Source organism: Anabrus simplex, chromosome 3 (genome assembly GCF_040414725.1).
Source record: "Anabrus simplex isolate iqAnaSimp1 chromosome 3, ASM4041472v1, whole genome shotgun sequence".
Taxonomy (NCBI): Eukaryota; Metazoa; Arthropoda; class Insecta; order Orthoptera; family Tettigoniidae; genus Anabrus; species Anabrus simplex.
In genome coordinates, this window is record NC_090267.1 from 275,674,533 (window position 1) to 275,693,887 (window position 19,355).

Sequence of the window (19,355 nt, forward strand, 5' to 3'; positions counted from 1 at the left end):
TCTGGCACAAGGTCACGAGGACGGGTGGCAAAAAGATGGGTTGATCAAGTAAGAGAAATCATGGAGAATTACTGTCCGGAAAACGAAAGTTCGTGCAGAATAGCATCAGCTTACAAAACAAACAATAAAGTCCTTGGGTCATGATGAGTGGAACGACTGGTGAGAGAGAGTAGGGGAACTATTATACCAGACAGCTAGCGTATACTTCGATTATAAATAAAATAGAACCTCGATTGTCAACCGTATGGTACGCTGAAAACTTAGAAATAGGCGACATAACAGTAATGAAGTATCATAATCGTTATTTGAATATGAGGATATAAAACGGCTTTGGACAAACGATTGCTAATAATGTATTTAAAAATCATGTCCTTATGGTTCCGATTCCACGTTAAACTGGAGGTACAGCGGCTATGATCATCATATCAACAGTCACATAGTATTTAAAGCTTGTCTGCTTTTATGTTCATAATTCTACTAATGTTCATATAAGAAAAATCTGCAAACTTTCACTCTTATAATACAGAAGCATTGATCCTATACTCTTATATCTCCCCAGCTAGTCACCAGCCCCTGTGGCCTAATGGATAAGGCATCGGTCTCCTAAACCGGGGATTGTGGGTTCGAGTCCCACCAGGGGTACAACTTTTTTTCTGATTTGTTTTCTGATGTGATTAACGATAATCGAAATATATTCAATTTAAATATGAAAGACTGATATTCTACTTCTTTGGTTTCGCGTACATTTTAATAAGAAACAGTACTGCAACCTCTCGAAATATGCATTAGCACTTCTGCAGGATAAGAGAAAGTAATTGCCCATGATCATTTGTGTGGAAGTTCTGCTGTATCCTATGCGCTTTATGTACTACTAAATGTATTTTTCCCGAATTCATACCAAACGTTCGCCTGATCTTTATCATGCAATTCAAAGACTTGTTTAGGTACATTCTCCTGGCTTAGTTTATGGTTGATGTTTGAAGGGGCAAAACAAAAATATTTTTTCATATTATCCCAGAAGGTATGAAGTAAGCGATGAAACAATGTTTATTATCACATACGTTCTCCAAATGTTTGTTGTCGTAAATGTCAAAGCGGCACTTGTGGTGAAGGTTTCCCGGAATTATCCATGGAATATTTCGAGGAGTTGGTGACATATGTCAAGGCTGGTTGTTCATCTTGAACGGGTGTTTTTCACTCGATTTAGTGATCAACAAAGTGAGAAACAAATGTCGATTGTGTTATAAATATATTCTTCAAATCTTCAGTTACCTGTAGAATTACCGGTGACAGCATGAGTCATTTGTAGTATAACCTCAATGTCACTTCATACCGCGATCATATGGTTGCATTCCTTCAACACACTAACTTGTAAATACTGGAGAAAAAATAAATGTTTCTAGTAGCAAAGGTAAGTGCAAAGTTGGCGTATTGATAAGTGTCGAGAAACATGAAGCTGACACTGAGAATTATGTTATATACGCCGTTATGGAACCTGTCCCAACCTCATAGTCACATGCTAGTGTTGTTTATTATATATACATTTGTTATTAACGTTGTTACGACAGTATCGTAGAATGACTAAGCGTACTTCAAGGAAATGGTACTTCTATTTACAGTTATACGGAAATAACGTTCATCGATGCCATGTGATCGATCTATTTAGTTTCAGGACTTATTATCAAGCTCATCAGTCTGTTAAATTCGTATCTTATACTAGAGCCTACATGTTTTCCCCCCGTACAATTTAAACAAGTTTCATAATGCAGTGTGTCCTCTTGGTACACCTTGGGGAATACTGCGTGATCTGGTATTTGTTTAGGCCTACAGTACTTGATTCTGTGCTGAAGTGTTTTCATATCCAGTATATTATTTTGACTAGCAGTAATTTGTTCTGACTTTTCAGCTGCTTTTTTTTCTTTTTTTTTTTTTTCATATGTACCATATTTTTTCTATTCCTCTGAGTTCTAAGTTTATTTAGGCTATGGAAACTGTTCGGAACCCAGTTGGGATATCATACTTTAAATGTTGCCTGCTAATCATTAGGAAAAGAAAACCCAATTAGTTCATGGTTTTATGAACTCATTTTTCCTTTTGAAAGCATACATTGTATTTTTTTTTTTCCCACATGATTAAATTCCATTGTTAAATCTATTAAGCGAGGAGAGCCAGATGCTGATTGTACACTCAATCTCTTTCGGTAGTTGGGCCTATAGAGAAGAAGAGGAATAATGTAAATAAGTTAGGATTTTTTGTGATGCTTGTATAGACCAACATGTTTATTTCATCTTCATCCATCTACGATCTTGTGTAATATCTTTAATTGTCATAATTCCTCACCTGTTAACTGTCAGGTAACGTGCACGTTACCACTATTGTGGCCAATATTTGATCCTAAGGAATAAATTTATAATTGTGCGACGGATTATATTTAATAGGTAAAGGGTCTGTAACAGGTACATTATTCAGTTTCTTAAAAGACAATTTGGTAAAATGATAACCATTCTTCTTAAAAGGTAAAGTTATTGATAAATCAATTAACAAATTATTTCCATCCTCCCATGAAATAAAATTTTATGTAACATAGGCCTACTGTAGCCTCTTCCTTGCAGCTGGTGGTCGTAATAGGGCAGGTATTTACAATTCTATAGCACTGAGGATGCATATTGACCTTCTTTTGCCAATTTTTGCCTTTAGGAAACACTGTTTGATGTATTTAGCTTCAACACTATTATTTGTTACCCAGATTTGCAGGCCTGACAAGTAGCTGTGACTGCTTTTTCTACACTCCTGCTCATAGTATGAGAGACTAAGGATGCTTGAGTATTCCATCCTGTACGTGCTTTTTTTTTTTTCCTCCACCTTTTTTATGAACTTTTATCTTCTCTAAAATATCCTTATTTTCTAATATTCCGCTTTCTCACTTCATATTATAGGTCTTAAATCAATTTGTAATTAAAGTCTTTCCCCAGCTTGAGTTCCAGTTGTATAAGTATAAGTAAAATTTGAAGTTCTAGATTTTACCAAGAATGTTGATATCATCCCTCCTGAAAAAACGATCTAGGCCTACATATTATGTTTGTAGAATGTTTCCGTATAAATTGTTTGAGTTCTTACTAACATCAGACTAAGAATTCAGTTGCACAATATAATTGGTTCATGCTCACCTTGTGTGCTTAAGGTGACAGACTGAATCCCTTTTACAGTGCTTAAATGTGAAATATCAAAGTCAAAGATGATTTTCAGTATTGACCTGTAGTAAGGTACAAAAAAAAAAAAAAAAAAAAAAAAAAAAAAATTCACCTTTAGGCCTAAATCCCTCAACCACCTCTTTTCTGTGTAATGTGATTCTAAACCACAGAAACATCAGTTAACAGTAAAACTCCTTAATGCATTGGTCAGATTTTAGATCAGACACTTAAACTTTTTTTTTGCTAGTGGTTTTACGTCGTACCGACACAGATAGGTCTTATGGCGACCATGGGATAGGAAAGCCTAGGAGTTGGAGGGAAGCAGCCGTGGCCTTAATTAAGGTACAGCTCCAGGACTTGCCTGGTGTGAAAATGGGAAACCACGGAAAACCATCTTCAGGGCTGCCGACAGTGGGATTCAAACCCACTATCTCCCGGATGCAAGCCCACATCCGCGCACCCCTAACCGCACGGCCAACTCACCCATTACTTGAACTATTACTATGGAATTTATTTTCTTCATATTATCCTGTTGAAGATATTATTAAAGTGAACCTCCTGTTAACAACTATCATCTTCATCATCAGTGTCCCACTCCAGTCGCCCGGGTGTACTTAAAAAGCCTCCTCCACTCCTTTCTGTCCGTCCACTTTTCCTGCTCCCTTACTTCCACCACATCCAATCCAGCTTCTCTAATGTCCTTCCAAATCTGGTCCATCCACCTTCTCGGTCTTCCAACTGGTCTCTTTCCCTTAACTTCTCTTTCCAATTCCCTTCTTGCTACCCGTTCCTTTCCCATTCTTTTTACATGTCCGAACCATCTCAGTCTCGCTTACTGTATCTTCTGTACTCATGGTTCTATATTTAGCTCTTCTCTGATTTTAATATTTTGAATTCTATCTCTTCTTGTCTTTTTAACCAATGTTCTTAAAAAATTTCATTTCTACTGCTTAGATCTTACTATCTTGTCTATTATTAGTTACCAGCGTTTCTATTCCGTATGTTACTATTGGTATGATATACTGTTTATATAATGTTAATTTAGTTCTCTTGGGTACTTTGTCATCCCATAAAAGCTCTCTGACTTGATGATAAAATGTTGTACGGTACCTTCACTTAGTCTGTTATTAATTTCAGGGTTGATTTCATTACTTCCTGTAATAATGCTACCCAGATATGTAAACTGTTCTACATCCTCTAACCGTTCTCCGTGTATGTTCACTTGGCTTCTCTTTTTTCTCTTTTCCACAGTGCACCACTACAGTTTTCTTTTTACTAATTACCATTCCAAACTCCTTCAGATTTTCATTTCAAATATCCAGTCTCCTTTGTACTGCCTTTTCTCCCTTTCCCCAAATCACCACATCATCTGCAAATACCAAGCATTCACTTCATCATTACTGATACTCTGTTTTACACGTTTTAGGATTTCATCCATCAAAATAATAAACAATAATGGCGACAGTACACTTCCTTGCTTGAGACCTTTTTTTTTTTTTTTTTTTTTTTTTTTTTTTATCAGAGTCACCACTCCTCACTTGTACACTGCTTTTACTCTCATATTAGGGGAACCTGGGGTAATTAGAACATGGGGTAAAGAACATTATCATATAAATACAAAAAAAAGTAACTAATGATATTTCTGGATTCCCACACATTATAGAGTGTAACTTAATTTGTGCAAGAGTTTTTTTGTAATTACCCTATCAATTTTGTATTTTATTTTCTTACGTATGGTATTTATATGATAATGTTCTAATTAACCCATGTTCTAATTTTTCCAGGGACCGAGCTCGATAGCTGCAGTCGCTTAAGTGCGGCCAGTATCCAGTATTCGGGAGATAGTAGGTTCGAACCCCACTGTCGGCAGCCCTGAAAATGGTTTTCCGTGGTTTCCCATTTTCACACCAGGCAAATGCTGGGGCTGTACCTTAATTAAGGCCATGGCCGCTTCCTTCCCATTCCTAGCCCTTTCCTGTCCCATCGTCGGCGTAAGACCTATCTGTGTCGGTGCGACGTAAAACAACTAGCAAAAAAAAAAATTTTCCTGGTTCCCCTACAACATTTTTATCTTGTTAATTAATGATTTTTGTACATTTGTTTTCAGTAGGCATTCCCATATATGTTTTCTCTTAAATATATCATAAGCTTTTTCCAAATCTAAAAATACGAATATGCCTATATTAATTACGTTATTGTCGTGTGATCTTTGTGAACTATCTTAGACAATATTTCTTTCCTTTCATTTTTATTTTGCACAGAATTTCTCTCTTTTTTTTTTTTCCCCTTTTCTTTTCATTATTCAGTAAAGAATGGCTAAGGAGTGGAAGTGTAGGGACTGTGGGTGTGGCCAGGCATTAAGGAGTATGAGGGAGGAGTTGGAGAGTTTGAGGGAGATAATCAGGATTCTCTCAGAGGACAGAAAGGAAAATAGACCTCCCTCAAACAATGAACAGGATACAGTAGGTGTAAAAGAGGGATGGGAAGGAAAGGGGGAATTGTAGAAGACAGGTGGTCTATTGTTTTAAGGGGAAGGAGATTGCAGGCTAAGGGCTCCATTCAGGATCAGAATTCAGGACAGCTGTCTGTGAGAAATCGGTACAAGTCACTGCAGGTAGAACAACCGAGGGAAAATAAGGAACAAGGAACTGATGCTCAGAAGTGTGGAAGTAGGAGGAAGGGAAAAGGTAGGAAAGGGAAATGTGGAGTAGTAGATAGGAAAAGACAAGTGGAACAGGGTCATGGGAGGAGGAAGTAGCTTCTGCAGCTGTCAGGAAAGATAGGACTGACCAGGAGGGGAGGGGAACAAATGAGGTGGGTAGGGTTGAGGTTCTGGTCATGGGGGATTCCATAGTTAGACATGTGGGGAAAGTGTGTGGAGGAAAGGGAACCAGGGTAGAGTGTTATCCAGGAATTAGGTTAAGGCAGATGTTGAGGAAAGTAGAAGAGAAGGAGGAGGGAAAGGAGAAGGTAGTAGTGTTTCACGTTGGTACTAAAAACGTAAGACAAGCAGGTATAAGTACAAACGTAGTCGGGGATATGTGAGATCTGGTAAATGCAGCGCAGGTGAAGTTTAAGGAAGCAGAGATTGTCAGTGGAATACTGTGTAGGAGGGATACTGACTGGAAGGTGATTGGGGATTTAAATGAGACGATTGAGTGGGTATATGGGAAACTGGGAGTGAGATTTCTAGATCCTAATGGGTGGGCTGCGCTCAGATGGGTTTCACTTAAACTGCACTGGTACATATAAGTTAGGAAATTTGTATAGAACAGTTATAGGGATGTACATTCAGGGAAACGGGGTGGCCCAGGGAGCGATGATTAGGGAACAGGGAACTGGAAGTCAAGTAGGGATGACATAAAAATGTTAGTGCTGAACTGTAGAAGTATTGTAAAGAAAGGAATAGAATTAAGTAATTTCATAGATATATACTTACCAGATATTGTAATAGGAGTTGAATCATGGCTGAAAAATGATATAATGGACGCAGAAATTTTCTTACAGAACTGGTGGGTGTATCGTAGAGCTAGGATAGGAACGGTGGGAGGGGGAGTATTCATTCTGGTGAAAGAAGAATTTGTAAGCTACGAAAAAGTTAAAGATGAGACGCATGAAATTCTAGGTGTAAGGCTCATTTCTAAAGATAATAGGCAACTTGATGTCTTTGGAGTGTACAGACTGGGAAGGGGTAGCGTTGACGCTGATTCAGAAATATTTGATAAGATAATCAGCTACCCTATGTAGGAAACGATAAGGAAAGGAATGTGATTGTAGTGAGTGATCTCAATTTACCAAATGTCAATTGGGAAGGTAATGTGAACGACAGGAATCATGACCAACAAATGGCAAATAAGCTAATATGGGAAGGGCATCTGATTCAGAAAGTGATGGAACCAACTAGGGGGAAGAATAATCTGGATGTAGTGCTGGTAAAGTCAGATGAGCTCTGTAGAGAAACTGAAGTAATAGATGGTATTAGTGATCACAAAGCTGTGTGAAAGAAAGGAAGGTATTAAAATTAGGACTATTAGACAGAGCCATATGGCTGATAAAATAGGCATGAGGGAGTTTTTAAAAAGTAACTATGATCGGTGGAAAACGGTAAATAAAAATGTAAACGGACTCTGGGATGGGTTTAAAGCAATTGTTGAGGAATGTGAAAATAGGTTTGTACCTGTTTAGGTGGTAAGGAATGGTAAAGATCCACTATATTATAACAGAGAAGTAAAGAGACTAAGAAGGAGGTGTATGTTGGAAATATATAGAGTTAGAAATGGCTGTGGAAGTAAGGAGAAATTGAAGGAACTTAGTAGGAAATTGAATCTAGCAAAGAAGTCAGCTGAGGATAACATGATGGCAAGCACATAATTGACGGTCACACAAATTTTAGAGTATGTATAGGTACTTTATGGCAGAAAAAGGTTCCAATAAGGATATTCCAGGATTCATTAATGAACAAGGGGAGTGTGTATGCAGGAATCTTCAAAAGGCAGAAGTATTCAGTCAGCAGTATGTAAAGATTGTTGGTTGCAAGGATAATGTCCATATAGAGGAGGTGACTAATACTAAAGAAGTATTAAAATTTACCTATGGCAACAATGACATTTTAAGTAAGATACAAAAGTTGAAAACTAGAAAAGCAGCTGGAATTGATATGGTTTCAGGGAATATACTAAAGACAATGGGTTGGGATATAGTACCATATATGAATTACTTAATTGACAATTGTTTGCATGAACGAGCTATACCAAATGAATGGAGAGTTGCTATAGTAGCCACTGTGTGTTAGGGAAAGGATGATAGACATAAAGCTGAAAATTACAGGCCAGTCAGTTTGACATGCATTGCATGTAAAGTTTGGGAAAGCATTCTTTCTGATTATATTAGACATGTTTGCAAAATGAATAATTGGTTTGATAGAAGGCAGTTTGGGTTTAGGAAAGGTTATTTCACTGAAGGTCAACTTGTACGATTCCAGAAAGATATAGCAGATATCCTGAATTCAGGAGTCCAAATGGACTGTATCGTGATTGATCTACCTAAGGCATTTGATACGGCAGATCATGTGAGAATACTGGCAAAAATGAGTGCAAATGGACTTGACAAAAGAGTGATTGATTGGGTGGCTATATTTCTAGAAAATAGACCTTAGAGAATTAGAGTAGGCGAAGCTTTATCTGACCCTGTAATAATTAAGAGGGGAATTCCTCAAGGTAGTATTATGGACCTTTATATTTTCTTATATATATATCAGTGATATGAGTAAAGAAGTGGAATCAGATATAAGGCTTTTTGCAGACGATGTTATTCTGTACAGAGTAATAAATAAGTTACAAGATTTTGAGCAACTGCAAAATGACCTCGATAATGTTGTGAGATGGACAGTAGGCAATAGTATGATGATAAATGGGGTTAAAAGTCAGGTTGTGAGTTTCACAAATAGGAAAAGTCCTCTCAGTTTTAATTACTGCATTGATGGGATGAAAGTTCCTTTTGGGGATCATTGTAAGTACCTAGGTGTTAATATAAGGAAAGATCTTCATTGGGGTAATCACATAAATATGATTGTAAATAAAGGTACAGATCTCAGCACATGGTTGTGAGGGTGTTTAGGGGTTGTAGTAAGGATGTAAAGGAGAGGATATATAAGTCTCTGGTAAGACCCCAACTAGAGTGTGGTTCCAGTGTATGGGACCCTCACCAGGATTACTTGATTCAAGAACTGGAAAAAAATCCAAAGAAAAGCAGCTTGATTTGTTCTGGGTGATTTCCGACAAAAGAGTAGCGTTACAAACATGTTGCAAAGTTTGGGTTGGGAAGACTTGGGAGAAAGGAGACGAGCTGCTCGACTGAGTGGTATGTGCTGAGCTGTCAGCGGAGAAATGGCGTGGAATGACATCAGTAAACGAATAAGTTTGACTGGTGTCTTTGAAAGTAGGGAAGATCACAATATGAAGATAAATTTGGAATTCAAGAGGACAAATTGGTGCAAATATTTGTTTATAGGGAGGGGAGTTAGGGATTGGAATAACTTACCAAGGGAGATGTTCAATAAAATTCCAATTTCTTTGGAATCATTTAAGAAAAGGGTAGGAAAACAACAGATAGAGAATCTGCCACCTGGGTGACTGCCCTAAATGCAGGTCAGTAGTGATTTGATTGATTCATTGATTGATTGATTGATTGATTGATTGATTGATTTCCTTGTTCCTTTCCACATATTTTTCCATTATCATTCGCACTGTAAATATCAAGTCTATTGTTGATCTATTTGGTCTAAAGCCATAGTGTTCTTCCTCTAACTGTGTTTCTATTATATCCCTCAGTCTTTTGTCTATGACTTTCTCCATTACTTTTAGCCCAATTGATAATAGGGTTATACCTCTATAATTTTCACAACTACTTACTTAAAATAGAAAAACCAACAATTCTTTAGAAGAATATATCATATTGGTCCACCTGTTGGTCGATGTGGAAACACCATCTAGCAGTTCTGCGTCACATGGTGGTTATTTACAGTGGCATCCATTGGCTTGCGTACTGCTAACACCACTGAGGTAGATTTGGAGATTGATGATCTGACTACAGAATCAACATTTACCAGTTCCCGTTTTGCAATTGAAATTGTAATGATTAGCAGTGATGGAACTAACAATTCTATGAATATCAATACAAGAAAGAGTCTGGATGATGAGCATACTCCAGATGCTAAGAATTTAAGCCTAATTTATTTTTCAGATTTTACACTTAGTTCATCCCAAATTTTAATGTTAAGTGTGTGTTTGTACATTAGTTTTCATGTCAGTTGTGTGTTTTTACGTTTGTTTAGTTATTAGATGTATTACATAAAGGCTGAAGATGGCCATCCAAGGCCGAAACTAGTCCCTAGTTTAGTGATGTAATTCAATAATATTGCATAATATAGTATTGAAAAAGGTGACACAACATTAATTTAATAATTATTATTTGCTCAAGAAGGAATGAAGATGTCATTTGAGGGATCTTGCTCGGGTGTTTTAATAATTCGTGACAAGGCTTCGTGATAATTATTTTTATAAGTCCCCATCTCCTGAACAGTTTTATTGAGTTCATTTTCAAGACATGAAAGTTTAGTCACAATTTTTTGAACAGCTTTTCGTCTAAAATATCGCACTGGATATCAACGGAATGATGACAAACATCATTTCTGGGATACTCGTGCAGGTACACCTGAGGTATTACTTTCTTCACAGTTTGGCTCAGTTGATTCATTTTGCTGTATCTTACCTCTGGCACTGACAGAATGTTTTATAATCGATCTATGTTCTAATTTGATCTGTTGGATTTTGTAAGATGGATACGATGAGAAAATGGAGGGAACAGCATCATCCTGCAGTTTCTTAATTTTCAGTCCAGGTCGATAGTCGGACTCACGAAAATGAGGACTACATACCACAGAACATCTAGAATTTAAATTGGGTCTAACGTCTGCTCTTGATATTGCTTTAAGCCATTGTTCTCTGAGATCAGTTTGGTTGGGAAATTGGTGGAATGATACTCCTCTCACTTTACTATTCTGGCTTGTGCAGCGAGGCACGCAGCAATATACCATTGCTATTGATAGATTGAAACGTGTAATAAGACATTGATATGCCAAGTTAAGTAGCCTATGGCATGATCATAAACAGTGACTAAAGCAAATATGTCACGATAGCCTTCCGTAAAGTAGAAAATTAGATGAAAACGGTATGTGAAACTTGAACAGTGCATGAGATTTAAGCGTGTCTTGTAATTCTTTCTTAGTCCATTTACCCTCCAGGGTTGGTTTTTCCCTCTGACGGAAAGAGGGATCCCACCTTTACCGCCTCGTGGGCAGTGTACTGAAGAGTGAGACTTTGGGTAGGGGGATACAACTGGGGAAGAGGACCAGTACCTTGCCCAGGCGACCTCACCTGTTATGCTGAACAGAGGGCTTTTTGTGGGGATGGGAAAATTGGAAGGGATAGACAAGGAAGAGGGAAGGAAGCGGCCATCGGCTTAAGTTAGGTATCATCCCAGCATTTACCTGGAGAAGTGGGAAAAACACAGAAAACCACTTCGAGAATGGCTGAGGTGGGAATCGAACCCCCTGTACTCACTTGATCTCCTAAGGCTGAGTGGACCCCGTTCCAGCCCTTGTACCACTTTTCAAATTACATGGCAGAGCCGGTAATCGAACTGGGGTCTCCAGGGCTGGCAGTTAATCACACTAAACACTACACCACACAGGCGGACATGTCTTTTAATTAATTACTGCCATTACATATCTTCTTACGATGAAATAGATCTTACATACTTCTGCTAATATCATAACTCAATACATTCTCAATAAACTACATAAAGAAACAACACTCAACACATTGTTTACTACCTCTTTCTGGTTGTTCCTAATGTCCTTCCAGCATGGGTCTGCTGCACGCTGCTAGCACCACAGCAGCCAAAGTAGTCCCTACGTGATGTTCACAAAGAAGCACGCTAGCCGAGTGAAGTGGGAAGGCTGAGAGGTATACTAGAGAGCGATGGCCAAGGTACTTGAAGTTTTCCACTTGTTCCAGCTTGTTTCTTTTCTGAGAGATATTAACTCGGTGACTATACCTGGCAGTTGACATAACTACTGATTTTGATGTTCTTACTTTGACGCCAAACATTTGAAACTGTCTGTTCTACTCATCCAAACTCTGCTGTAGTTCTCCTTCTGTATTTCTGCACAGTACCACATCATCAGCAAAAGTTGCAGCATTAAATTCTTCTTCACTGATTAGGCTACAGATCAGGGCGGCCAGGATTGGATTATAGAAGTGTCGTACCGAATCTTCAGAATTGCGGACATTTTATCAACATTATTGTACGTTTTAGGAAAAAGGACCTGCACCAGACCATTCTGGGGGCCACACTCCATTATTATTATTATTATTATTATTATTATTATTATTATTATTATTATTATTATTATTATTGAAAGACCAGCCCAGGTTTCCCCGGAGGCCAGACACCATTACTATTATTATCAAGACTAATGATGCTATTGCACTACTTTATTGTACCCCTTTTGTTGTTTTAAACTGGTCTGATTATTCTTCTTCAATCTGAGCATAGCTTTGGCAATTCTCATGAAGCATCTTGACCTTGTTGACCAATGATGCCAGTACTTTCTTGCTGACTAGACAAATCAGAATCTCTGTGGACACTATTGTAGGCTTTCTCTATATTGAGGAATACAAATATTAGGTCTTTTCCTCTCTCTGCCATTTTCAATAATCATTTGGACAGCAAAGACCAGGTCTGCTGCAGATCTGCCATTCCTGAATCCATATATATATATTTGCTAGTGGCTTTACGTCGCACTGACACAGATAGGTCTTATGGCGACGATCGGACATTAAAGGCCTGGGAGTTGGAAGGAAGCAGCCTTGGCCGTAATTAAGGTACAGCCCCAGCATTTACCTGGTGTGAAAATGGGAAACCACGGGAAACCATCTTCAGGGCTGCCGACAGTGGGATTCGAACCCACTATCTACCGGATGCATGCTCCTAACCGCACGGCCAACTCGCCCGGTGAACCCATATTATTCCTCTTCTAGTAGTGGCTCACTAATTGTCCTCCATTATTTTAAATCCATGTTACAAAAGAGTTCACACGTATGAATCATAAATAAAGACACATTGTGCAGTAGTAAACATTTGGTGAGCCGTAATACATGTCATGATATAATGTACAAAGCAGAACAGCACACTATTTACAAATGCGTCTTTTTGATAGGCACTCCGCTCACTATCAAAGCTTGTCTTGCATCCAAGGCCACAGCAGATCAGCGTACTTCTCCCATGCATTGAAGTTCAGTTGGTTTTCATGTCGCCGATAGGAAAAACAAGGTGTGACTGGTTCTTAGTTCAAATGGTTTTCCCGAATATGTGAAGCAGTTGGCTTGACAAAATATTTTTCTGTACTTGTATGGAAAAGAATATGAATGTATTTGTATTAACTTGGTTTTACAAACACATCGTCATATTAATTTACAATAAGTATTTATAGGATTTAGATCATTTTCTTAAAAATTGCAAAAATAAATAAATAATGCATGTTCACACAACCTTCAAAAGACCAATATGTAGGGTGTAATTAAAATGTCATGGATTGTCATTTGAACTGAGGTTGGAAGATGGTATTCTAAGCAAACATCATAAAAAATTTTACTCCTTTCTTATATTCGGTCAATGTTTTTGAGAAGTCAGTAGTCACTGGATACTCCCCTCTTCTAAACAGAACATCAACACAGCTGTGATTTCCCCAGATCGCTCTCCCCTCCAAGGATATGCAATGTTCTAGGTCAATGTGTCTCGAGGTCAGTGCACTGTGACGTGCAGACAGGTATGAACTCTGGGAGCAAGATGTAATAAGCAAGGGTGGGACAAATGTATCAGGAACACTTTCCCAACCAAAGACACCCAAGTGATTGGGCTTATGTTGCTGTTCTTTAGAGACTTTGAGACACTGGACAATTACAGCCAACATTGTAGAGAAGGGGTCATTCATGGCAACAACATGTATTGACAACGGAGGAAGACATTTTAGAAAATGATCCGGGGAAGAGCACTAGAGGAATAGCTCACGAGATCGGTGTGTCTCACTATGTTATATATCAAACACTTAGCAAACAACAGTTGCGTCCATACGATGTGCAACGTGTTCAGCTCCCTCAAGAAACAGATTTTCCCTGCAGGGAGCAATTCTGTCAGTGATTTCTAAGTAAGAAACGGCAAGAGCTGGATTTCTTTACCAGAAATTTTGTTACTGATGAATCTTGTATCTCACGAGATGGAGTATTAAATTTTCACAACACTCATATCTGGAGAATAGGAAATCCCCATCATATTGTCCAGAGACACTTTCAAGAGTAGTTCTCCTTAAATGTTGGGGTAAGAATTTTAGGGGACATATTTATTTGTCCTTTTGTACTCCCTCCTCATTGGGCAGGAGAATACTACTTGCAGTTTTTCACAGATGTGTTACCAGAAGCTATGGATAATATTCCTTTGAACACACATAAAGGTACGTGGTTCTTACACGATGGTGTGTCCTTTCACATTTCTTAACCTGTGTGCAGGATTTAGACAATACATTTCCAGACCACTGGACTGGTTAAAATGGTCCTGTACATTGTCCAGTTCAAAGCCCGGATTTAAATCGCTTGGATTTTAATCTCTGGGGCCATATAAATGAATTAGTTTACAGAAGTGAGGTACAGAACCATGATGACCTCCTCCAAAGGCGTGTATTTGATGCTGCAGCTGCAATAAGAAATTATGCACAAATGTGTAAACACGTGTAAGCAAGTTTGCTTCGTCGTGCCAAAGCAAGTGTTTGGATTGGGTGTGATAACTTTGTACACCTCTTGTAAATCAAGAACTTGCTTAAGTTTGCATCCTCGGTCCACATCATACAATTTATCTGTTTATTTTAAGCACAGTGAGAAGCATTGTTTTTTTTCTTAATTTCATCCCTTAACCCTCAGTAGAGTGAGGAGCTTTATTATCTTTTATTTCATCATTTAACGTTCCACATAGTGAAGAGCTTTTTTTCTTTTGTTCCTTGTAATTCTCTGTTGAATCCTGCGTTCAAATCTCGGTCAGATCATGTGACATGTATGTAGGGCAGTGCTTGACATACGATGCATTAACATGTTTTCAAACATGCTTCTACACCATGGCTAATTATTTATTTTGTCCTTTAAAACATCAATCAATCAATCAATCAATCAATGACTTCCACACTTACTAGGTAGGTTGCACAGTACTACCAGTCCAGATATCCGAATCCTTTATGTGAGGTTGTAACTACAGCAGCAGTTTGTTTACATAGGGATTTTACAAGATGAGTGTTGCTGTTCCCTTATCAGCTGACTCCCTCCCCTCCTCATCCCTGCCAACAGACAAAGTCAGGCTTGGATTATTCAGCAACTTCCCCTCACTGACCTTGCCTCGACGCAACCCCCTGTAGCTACAGCAGACTTAGTTTGCCACTGCTGTCCAAAGAGTTACTGAAAATCTGAAAAAACAAAGATTTTATAATATTTAACTTTAAATGTAAAGACAGCTGAGTATTTCTTCACATAGGTTGCTTAGAATACTTAGAATAGTCTCTTCAATCATCTGTTGAATGGATTTACCTTATTTCAGTTACATCCTGATTTATGTAAAAGTTGATAGTTTGTCATGAACTGTATTGGTTAATGATTATTCAAACTATGCTAAAAATCAAGGACCGGGCGAGTTGGCCATGCGGTTGGGGTCGCGCAGCTGTGAGCTTGCATCCGGAAGATAGTGGGTTCGAACCCCATTGTCGGCAGCCCTGAAGATGGTCTTCCGTGGTTTCCCATTTTCACACCAGGCAAATGCTGGGACTGTACCTTAATTAAGGCCACGGCCGCTTCCTTCCCACTCCTAAGCCTTTCCTGTCCCATCATCGCCATAAGACCTATCTGTGTCGGTGCGACTTAAAGCAACTAGCAAAAAAAAAAAAAAAATCAAGGACAAATAGTTTAATTATTGATTTGACTATTTGCATAAGATGGGAAGAATGTACATGTACTGTATATATCTTTTGAATGCATGTGAAATATGAGAGGAATTGTGTTTGTTTATTTAAATGTTATCCTCAGATGCGTGAGTCAATCAACTCCTATTATTATTATTATTATTATTATTATTATTATTATTATTCGGATGTTCCCTCGCATTTTTCCGTCATGCAGAGTGGGCTTTCTTAATCTTGAGGTGCCATTTATTTCTTTGTAGTGCATCTTCTTTAGTGAGATACAAGTTTTGCATGACCCTATGGTCCATTCTCAGCCAGGTTACAGGTCTACCTCATTCTTTTTTCCTTGTAGTGATAGGTATAATAATCAGGTGTGAATGTTAAATCTTCATAAAATAACAACTTTAATGTAAATTAATATAAATGCATATTCTCTGCTAGAAAGGAGTTAACCAAGCAAGTTGGCCATGTGGTTAGGGGCACGCAGCTGTAAACTTGCATTTGGGAGGTAGTGGGTTCGAACCCCACTGTCGGCAGCCCTGAATATGGTTTTCTGTGGTTTCCCATTTTCACACCAGGCTGTACCTTCCTCAAGACCATGGCTGCTTCCTTTCCACTTCTAATGCTTTCCTATCCCATCATCGCCGTAAGACCGACCTGTGTCGGTGTGATGTAAGGCAGCTTATAAAAAAAAAATATATAAAAAAAAAGAGGAGTTAAAATGCCGTTACTGGGGTAAAATTGATCACAAAACTTTATGTCTCAAAAATTATGGAAATATCATCAAAATTTGATAACTGCCCAAAATGTGCATATGTGTGAAATAAAATGTGTAGATAATATTTGGAGTAAAGTAAACTTGTGTCCTCATCCCGAGGTGGTGCAGCTCTTTTCAGGCACACCCCCATTGGAGGTGAGCTGCATGTACCATTTTAACCACATACCAGCCCTCCTGCCATTCTTAAATTTCTGTCAGTACCGGGAATCGAACCTGCACCCCCGAGGAGGGCAGCTAATAGTACTAACCATTACGCTACAAAGGCAGACATATTTGGGGTAAGGCTGACATAAAAGTGCTTATGCTGTAATTAATTCATTAAACATGAAATTTGTGACAGAACCTAAAAATACAACATGTTATGAACAGCTTTGACATTGTACTCATTAGTCTTGCCCCTTAAAAATACCAATCACCCATTAAATCAGGGATGTCTGTCAACTGATGTATTTTTGCATTTGTTTTATTTATATTGGTGTATCTTTTATAGGATATTTTCTATATGATTCCAATTTACATTTCCTTAACTTCCTACTGTTGTTTATGTTTGTATACTTTCATTTTGTTTATTTTCAGATGTCCACATTGAAGCTAAGGATGCTTATTAGTTTACAGAGTGCTAGGAGCAAGTTTGTCCTCTTTCTGTACACTGTTGAAATCATGATCTGAGGGGATTTAACCTAGTCGGCCTATTGCTTCATCAAGAACAACCATGGCATTTGAGAAGTTGCATATCTTTCCCATCACTGTGTTTGTACTATTTCCTACAACGTTTTTAGCAACGTGAGTATAATTCTTGTAATGTTTTAGTGATTGAGTTTAAATCCAGAATTTTTAAAATAAATATTGTTTTCTAGGTATGTGGTAGCAGTTTTATTGAAGCATGTTGAGGCAGATTTTCCGTACATAAGTGATACAGGAACATATTCTCCAGAAAGCTGTGTATTTGGTCAACTTATGAATTTTGGTACTATGCTGTGTAAGTAGCCTTTTGGTAATTTTTCATCTATATTATCTTTCAATACCATGCACTGTCAACTTGCATGCAGACCATGCTTGATGAGTTGGTTCTAAAATGATAACTGAAAACATTTGCATAGTCGAAAAGAAAATAGTCTACTAGTACAGCAACTTTAAGATGGTCAGACTAACAGCTCAGATGGTAGATTGCTGACTTTTCGAACCCAATTTGGTGGGTTCAGTTCTTCCGGTGGTACTCAGATATGCCAGCCTCATGTCAGTAGCTTTACCAACACATAAAAGAACTCCTGTGGGGTAATGTTCTGCAGTCATTATTACTGTTTATGTATATAAATTATATTACTGTCTTTTAAATACTCATGTTTAGATTCCATTTCAAAGTAAGAATTATTTCATGATAATTTCACAGTAATTTATAATTTTTGGACTGTTAGAAACAAAATCGGTTTAAATTAATTTGTGTTTGTATTTAATTGGCAAATGCAGAAGTAAGGCAGACATACTAACGAGGAAGGTCTTCCTTAAGAAAAGAAATTTGCTCATTTCAAACATTGATGTTCAAATTAGAAAGATTTTTATGATTGCTTTTGTCTGAAACATGGCATTTATGGAAATGTAACATGGGCAATAACTAGCTGAGAAAGAAAATGAATAGAAGCTTTTGAAATATATCATTGCAGAAGAATGCTGAGGGTGAGATGATTAGAGTGGATCACAAATGAAGAGATGCTGAATCAAATTGGTGTGAGGAGAATGATTCGGTAAAATTTGACTAGAAGGAGAGATTAGGTGATAAAACACATCTTGAGACATCCAGGACTTGTTCAGTTAGCTTTTAAGGGAATTGAAATGGCGTATGGCTTTTAGTGCCAGAAGTGTCCCAGGACAAGTTCGGCTCGCCAGGTGCAGGTCGTTCAATTTGACTCCCGTAGGCGACCTGCGTGTCGTGATGAGGATGAAATGATGAAAACGACACATACACCCAGCCCCCTTGCCAGCGAAATTAACCAATTATGGTTAAAGTTCCCGACCCTGCTGGGAATCGAACCCGGGACCCCTGTGACCAAAGGCCAGCACGCTAACCATTTAGCCATGGAGCTGAACTTTTAAGGGAAGTGTAGGCAGTAAGAACAGTGGGAGTAGACCAAGGCATGAATATGACATACAGATTAGATATAGTCTGTAGTAGTTACACAGAAATTAAAAGGTTAGCACAGGATGGGGTGGCTTGGGCAACTGCATCAAACCACTCTGTGGACTGATAACCCAAACAGTAACAACATATACATCCTATGAAATTAATTTAAATCAAGCCTATGAAAAAAAGAAAGAAAAAAAAAAGAGAGAGAGAACAAGGCTGTAATTTTTCACCTTTGTTCATAATTTGCACGGGTCATTTATTTAATTACAGCAAACTGTGTGGAAAGCCTGCTATGTAATATCTTGGAACTAGAAGATAGGTACTGTGAGTATGATACAGAAATTAGCATTTCAAGCATTTCCAAGACTAAAGTGATGTCATTAAGGAAGAAACCTAAGAGGACTGCCTGAATGTCAGTTCAGGGATAAAAAACTGGAATATGTAGACCATTTCAAGTATTTAGGATGTATGTTGTCCCACGATGGTAATATAAGAAGTCAAACTGCATCAAGGTGCAGCAAAGCTAATGCAGTGAGCTCGCATTTGTGGTCAGTGGTTTTCTGAAAGGAAACAGTCAGCTCCCGGATGAAACTATCCTTACACCAGTCTGTTTTGGGACTGGCTTTGCTGTATGGGAGCAAAAGTAAATGTTCATAAGTTAGAAGTTACAGCTATGAAAGTAAAATGCTGGTACAAATGGGTGGGAAC

General features: G+C 38.1%; 1 protein-coding gene and 1 non-coding gene across 2 annotated transcripts in view; both read left to right on the top strand.

Annotated features, from left to right (window-relative positions):
• The first annotated feature begins 569 nt into the window (after positions 1-569).
• On the top strand, positions 570-642 carry TRNAR-CCU (transfer RNA arginine (anticodon CCU)). The gene has a single exon. It is a non-coding gene; the product is annotated as a tRNA-Arg (tRNA).
• Positions 643-1,276: 634 nt separating this feature from the next.
• LOC136867222 (DNA damage-regulated autophagy modulator protein 2) overlaps positions 1,277-19,355 on the top strand; it is a 72,696-nt gene continuing 54,617 nt past the window's right edge. The window contains exons 1-3 of the mRNA XM_067144360.2: positions 1,277-1,411; positions 17,102-17,308; positions 17,383-17,504. Of these exons, the coding sequence (XP_067000461.2) occupies positions 17,238-17,308; positions 17,383-17,504 (193 nt within the window). The 5' untranslated portion in view covers positions 1,277-1,411; positions 17,102-17,237. The remainder of the gene's footprint in view (positions 1,412-17,101; positions 17,309-17,382; positions 17,505-19,355) is intronic.